This window comes from Arachis duranensis, chromosome 2, assembly GCF_000817695.3.
Source record: "Arachis duranensis cultivar V14167 chromosome 2, aradu.V14167.gnm2.J7QH, whole genome shotgun sequence".
NCBI classification, from domain to species: domain Eukaryota; kingdom Viridiplantae; phylum Streptophyta; class Magnoliopsida; order Fabales; family Fabaceae; genus Arachis; species Arachis duranensis.
Genome location: NC_029773.3, coordinates 1,587,273 through 1,594,426, shown reverse-complemented (window position 1 = coordinate 1,594,426; position 7,154 = coordinate 1,587,273). Strand labels below are relative to the sequence as shown.

Genomic DNA, 7,154 nt, shown 5'->3' with positions numbered 1-7,154 from the left:
AAACGGAAAAATAGATAATTAATTATCATAAACTGACATTTCAATATCACTAACACAACTGGATCTAGCTTCTCAAAAGTCAACTATATATAACTAACATTTATTTTGAGGACAATAAAGTAAGATACATAATTACATCTTTTCAACCTGATTATACATACATACATACATTTATATAAATATTTGACATACCTTATTCATTCAATCATCAAATGCTTCTCTAGCAACAATAAGTTCCTCCATGTTATCAGCAGTGCCAATATCTACAGGTATCAAAATCTCATCCTCAGTAGTGAAATTGTACCTACTCCCAATTGCTCTTAGAAACTGATACACTTCAAACATGGTTGGTCTCTCCTTTGCAGTTAAAGAAACACAGTTGCAAGCAACCTTCAGAAATTGGAAGAGCTCGTTGTCAACTCCCTTTCCAGCTAGAGACTCATCGATGGCGTCATGGAGTTGAGAGTTGCTAGAGAGCTGCATAATCCACTCCACCAGATTCCCTTTGAATGTTTCTGGAGCTTTAGCCACATTGGTAGGTCTTTCGCCGGTTACCAACTCGAGAAGCACAGTGCCAAAGCTATAAACATCTCCCTTTGGTGTAGCAACTAAGGTTCTTGTGTACTCTGGAGCAACATATCCTAAGTCTCCAAACTCGCCGTTGACGAAAGTACTTAAATGTGTATCTATAGGATTCATCAGTCTGGCAAGGCCGAAGTCGGAGATTTTGGGCTCGAAATCAGCATCCAAGAGTATGCATTTAGAGCTTATGTTTCGGTGGATGATTCGGGGATTGCAGCTATGATGAAGCCATGCTAATCCTTTGGCAGCTCCAATTGCAATTTTGAGCCTTAGAGTCCAGTCAAGGGAGCTCGGACCTTCGGCCGGATGTAGCTGATCATAGAGGTTTCCATTTGGCATATTTTTATACACCACAAGCCTCTCCTTTTTGGCCATGCAAAATCCTAAGAGAGGAACCAGGTTTCGGTGCTTGACCGACCCGAGTGTAGCCATCTCGGACCTAAATTCTTTCTCAGAGTGCTGGGATTGCTGCAACCTCTTAACCATAAGTGATGTGCCATCCTCAAGAACAGCTTTGTAAACAGTTCCCGTTCGTCCTGATCCGATGATATTGGTGTTACTGAACTTGTTAGTAGCCTTCATGAGATCACTCATTTTCATTTTTGAAACTGATTTCTCAAACAAAGAAACCTGATCATCAATTGAATGTAGTTAGGGAAAATAAATATTTTCATAGGTTTCATAAACATCTCAAAAATATATTCTGCATCTTCCAATTTTACAATTCATGAGTTTGGTCTAGAAAACATATTATGGTATGTTTGGTTTGGGGATAGAAATAAGGGGTAAAAATTCATGTGTTCCATGTATAATTTTACACATTAAAATCATTCATGCAAAATTTCACCCTGTTTTTACACAGCCACATACCTCAATAAGATCACTCTATCTGGAAATGCATCAATTAATTATTATGAATGTTTTCTGAAAACTTTTTACTCTGCACTATTTTCTAATGAAACTTTTTCATATTCTAGTCTTCTAAACCAAAAACAGAAAAGATAATATAACTTGCCTTTATTGCTTTGGTTCCCTTTATACTTCTCGCCCATTTGTTTCCTTCGGGGTCCTCTTCCTTCTTCCTCTTGTAACCGACACGGCGCACATAGAAGAACATTCCAATGCCCAATCCTAACACCGCAACAGTCACCCCACCAACAGCTGCTCCGGCTATGACTGCAGTGTTACTCTTGGAAGACTGGAGCTGACAATTTCCCAAGTTAGTTCCTCCACATAGGCCTATATTGTTTCCATATGAAGCCGTCACTTTAGTAGAATTAAAGTTTGGAACTGGCCCGGACAAAAGATTGTTAGTTACACTGAATGTCTTGAGCCGTCCGAGGCTGGCGAATTGTCCAGGAATTTGACCAGTAAGCCTATTAGAATCAAGTTTAAGGGAATTAAGATAAGTACAATTCGCAAGGCTTTCGGGTATTGTGCCGGAGAATTCATTTGATGACAGATCAAGAGTGACCACATAAGTCAGAAGAGAGGATATATCCGCTGGAATCGTTCCGGATAGCTTGTTGATTGAAAGATCCAACCCTGTCAAACTCGAGCAGTTCCGAATGGCACGGGGAAACTGACCCTTTAGCCCCATATTTGAGAGCTTGAGATTCAAGACCCTGTTCTCATCAGGGTGCCAACACTCAACCCCACTGAATTTACATATAGACCCTTCGGTTTTGTTATTGAAAGTCCAAGATTGCAAATAGTTGTAAGGGTCTTCAATGGATCCCTTGATACTCTTCAAGCAGAAGATATCAGTATCAGTGCCATGTGCGGTTCCAAAACTACTAATCAGCATCAAGAAACCAAAAACACCACTAAGAACCATCTTCAACCAAAGATCCTAAAAATCCAATCTTTTCAATTACAGAACTACTCCAAAATACTCAAAATTGGTATCCAAATTCAAGCCACAGCACAAAACCCAAACTTCATAGTAACTAAAACAACCCTCCTAAGAACATAACCTGAAGAAAGCAAAAAACATTCACAGAAGCCAAGTCAACCACAACCTTAAAAACATGAAACACACAAAACATACATAATCAAAGCACAAAATCAAAAACCATAAGAAAACCAATATAGTTGACTTAATACCCAAACGGAAAAACAAAAACTTTTTTCTTTTTTTGGCATACCCACCTGGTAATTTGAACAACCCATCTGAGGAAAACCCATGAAGCCTAAAAGGAAAGTAAAACAAGGTCAACTAACAAACACAAAATTAGTAAAATTGAGAACTTGAACGTGACCAAGAATAGAAATAGAAAAAGAGAGAATAAGGAAGAGAGGACAAAGAAGTGTTAGTTACCTTGCCTCTTTTGAGCTCTGAGTTCTTTTGTTGCGATGATATTGTGGTTGTGAATTTGGGGAGAGAGAGAAAGAGAAATTTGAAGGAACGGGTCAAAGAAGGAATGGCAAAAATTTTCCAAGCTTGATTGAGCGAAGACTTGGACTGTAAGAACGCGAAGACTTGTGTGTTTTGTGTTTATGTTTGTGTCTTTTGTTGCTGAAAATAAATAAAAAGTAATAATTGATCTTTAGTCACCCAAAAAAAAATTGGTCTTTAATTATTAAATTAAACAAAACATATATATAATAATTACTATTATAAATATTTTATAATTTAAAAATATTAAAAATAATTAGTATTTATCTTAACCAATTTGGATTGGTCGAATAGTCATCTTATTTGTTTGCTTAAATAAGTATTTAGAGTTCAAATCTTGCTTTATATGTGTAGCAATTCATTAGTTTGCGGCAGACCTTTAATAAATAAAACATCAATATATAGTGGATTAATTTTTAGCCTGCCGAGTTAAAAAATTCGTAGAAAAAAATGTATTTGTCTTTAAAATATATTAGTTTCTCATTATTAATAGCAATACTTATGGACTTTTGTCTCTTTGAAATTTACTTGGGATAATTTTATTTGTTGGTATCGTATTCATTCTTGAAGTCAAAACAATATGATCAACATTGTTCCTTCACATTTTATAATATGATTTTTAAATTTTTAAACTTATAGAGTTATGTCATTACCAAATTTATTAGATTGATTAATATTTCTTAGTAACACATAGTGTATCTAAATACCATCGTTGAGTATTAGTTAGTGTGAATAGAAATCAATAACAACTTTTGTTATTTAATATATAATTTATTTTATTAAAAAATAAATTAGTATTTCCTGAATTAGTAAATACATTTCTTTCTAATTTCTTACACCATTTTATTTGACAATATTTGCCATTAAAGAATAATAAATGACCACACTATCCTACAATCTATCTACTTAATATACTAAAACTGGGTTTTCCCCCAACTACTAAAGGTGACGTGTCGATTTCTCATGCCTCCGTTTTCCCTCCAAAATGAATAATTTAATTTAGCAACATATCTTCATTATAATTATATCAAATCAAAATTTAATGTACTATTAAACTACTTATCAATTATCAATTAAAAATACTTTTAATAATTTTAATGATAATAATAATATCAATAATAGTAATAATAATAATAAAAAATCTTTGTTATCCCATTTACGTATATCAAATAATTTTTTAAATTATTTTATAAAAAATATCTTTAATATAATTATATTGTAATTAATATTTAATAAATAATATATAATTATACTAATTTAGAAACATATCTTCATTATAATTGTATCAAATCAAAATTTAATACATTATTAAAAAATTACCTTAATAATAGGTAATTTACATATTTATTTTTGTTTTACTAAAATCTATATATAGTGTTTTTCTGTGGTACATGAATCTAAATTTGAGAGTCAATTCATAATTTTATATTTAATGTTTTTTTTACTACTTCATAGAATAAGAATGTATTCTTCGTTTTTTATTGAAGTTGATCCTTTTAAGGTACAATTTATAATTTTTATAATATTTTTCATATACTCATTCTATTATATTATTCTTTTGATAATTTTTTATTTGTTGTTACTCTAAGTTATTCGTATCGTCTAATGTTCCAGTTCGATTGTCTTTTGCCACAATCATTTACAATGCATCACATCCATGAAATACCTCATCGAGTTATCTTCACTGATTCGGGTTCTAACTATATGGATGTAAGCGTTCAAAGAAGAGGCAATAGTCTCTACTTTATCGAAGGATGGTTGGATCTACTCACCTATTATGACCAACCCAATGGAATGTGGTTAAAGTTAGATTTCTTAGGAGAAGCTCGATTTTTGATTGAGGAATTGCATCCACGGAACTTTATAGGGCAAGTTCAAGTTTCATCCCCTCCATGCTTTTTATGTCTGCCCAAAAATCTTTGAAGTGGAACACATAATGAAATTGAATTTCCTCAGTTTCAGTTCAGTTTTGCTAAATTCGTGACAAATTCAGATATGCAATTTCAACGATTAGTAATATATTTAAATTTTCTTAGTTTAAGCTGTTCATTATTAGAATAATTTTTTAATATATTTTGATTTTTTTCAGAAATGACCAGTTTTCTTTTGCATGCATGCAATGCCATTGAGGGGAATAAGAGTTAGTTTGGTTTCTCAGTGTGACAATTCTATATCTTGCCGCATTGTATGGATAGCGGATGATGAAGCTTATCTAACAAGAGGATGGTTTGATTTTCTACGAATTCTAAATATTGAAACTTACGATGTTATTTCAGTTGGTTGTCGTTACAAGAATGATTCTATACTATACGTGACTAAGGACTAGAATAAGTTCAATATTTTTTAGGTAATTTGGTTTTACTATTAGTATTTGATTAAATTATAATTATAGAATTTTAAATTATTGCCTCAATTTATATATTACGATTATTTTTTGTAGATTTGCTATTTTTAAATAATTTAATAAAATAAAGTAGTATCAGATATTATTAAGTTCATTTTTATCTTTTATTTTTTTATTTATATTTTCATTATATTTGACAAAAAATGAACCTACACATATATTAAATCGTTGACCTGAAGAAAATTTATTTGACAATAAAAACAGATTTTATTTATAATTGGAATAAAATTTATTTGCCAATAATCGGTGGATAAAATTAAAATTACACCCGTGTCATATAATTATAATTGATTAATTGGTATAAAATGAAATTATACCCGTGCCATGAGTAATAATTTAAATAATTATATCTTAACAAAATAAAATTTGAAATAATTTATAAACAATTATCTTAACAAAAATAATTATTTAATAATTGATTTAAAAATCAATGCAAATAATTATTAATAATAGTATTATTAACTGGGTAAATAATATAATTTTAAATTATTACTTGAAATATAAATAATATATGAAAATTTATTGAGTAAATCAATGATTTTGCACCTTTGACAATTATTACTTAATTAACCAATTAATTAAATTAGTAATAACAATTTCTAATTTCAAATTTTGTATATTAAGTTGTTATTAAAAATTGGGTAATAACGATTTATACGGAAAAATCATTGATAAATTCAATTAACCATATAGAAGATAATATGTATACTAACAGTTATAGTATATTATTTATGGCAAGCGAAATTATTTCCTCAAATTTTTTATTAAAATTGAAATTAGTAATAGTTTAAAAAAAGGTTTATTACTAAAATTACTAATAGTCACATTTTTATACACAAGATATATGTTTTCTATATATTATTTAAAAAATATAATGAAACATGAATAATGAATGAGTATGTTATTTCTTCGACTAGCTAATTAATGCAAAATCGAGTACCCTTTTTTATTCGATTGAGGTCATCTTCTGTTTGGTGAAAGTTTCAATCACCTTAATAAAATCTTGTATTTGTGCCTTAACTTATACAGGTAGTAATATGTTACATATTATTTGGTATATCTAAATAGTTATTTTTCATAGCGGAAATGTAAAAAATCATATTAAGGTTTATTGTCAAATAATTAGTGGATGAATAATAGTAGATTATATTATTTTGGGAAAGTATTTTCATTATAATTATATCAAATCAATATTTAATTATGATAAAATATGTTAATTATAATTATATCATAGAATTATAATAATTACGATATTTATGTTATATATTTTAATCATTTATGTACGTAAATAATTAGAAATCAAAATATAACTTATAATTACCCGTGCCATGCAAGATTAAATAAGATATATAATAACATAGATAATTTGTTACTTATACTGATTAAATATAATAAATACATATTAATTTAGTTAAAAAAATCACTGTCTCCTATGTTTTTCTATTTATTTTTTTTAATTCATTAAATCTAATCAATTATAATAAATTAATTATATCAACTAATTAATTCAATCAATTATTTTCTAATTTATTTTTTAAATTCAATAAATCAAATAAAGTTAATTATACTAATTATTTGTATTGTCTAATTGATTTGATTAATTCTTAAAAATATTTTTATTTAATTTATTTAAATATAACTAATTAATTATTTAATTTTATTAGGATAAATATCAAATTCTATTTCTAATATAAAAATATAAAATTTTATTCATTCCATTTTTATTTTACCACTATAAAAGACCATATATGCTAGAAGAAAATATCATTC

At 28.8% G+C, this 7,154-nt stretch overlaps 1 protein-coding gene across 8 annotated transcripts in view; it reads right to left on the bottom strand.

Moving 5' to 3' along the window:
• LOC107472713 (probably inactive leucine-rich repeat receptor-like protein kinase At5g48380) overlaps positions 1 to 7,154 on the bottom strand; it is a 30,962-nt gene continuing 23,808 nt past the window's right edge. For 4 of the 8 annotated variants that reach the window (XM_052256979.1, XM_052256980.1, XM_052256981.1 and 1 more), the window contains 2 exons: positions 1,598 to 2,558; positions 1 to 1,212 (listed from right to left, as the gene is read on the bottom strand). In XM_052256979.1, the coding sequence (XP_052112939.1) occupies positions 202 to 1,212; positions 1,598 to 2,419 (1,833 nt within the window). In that variant the 5' untranslated portion in view covers positions 2,420 to 2,558 and the 3' untranslated portion in view covers positions 1 to 201. Of the gene's footprint in view, positions 1,213 to 1,597; positions 2,559 to 2,733; positions 2,801 to 2,902; positions 3,073 to 7,154 lie in introns of those variants that run through there. The other 4 variants (XM_052256977.1, XM_016092226.3, XM_052256978.1 and 1 more) reach the window with 4 other exon arrangements.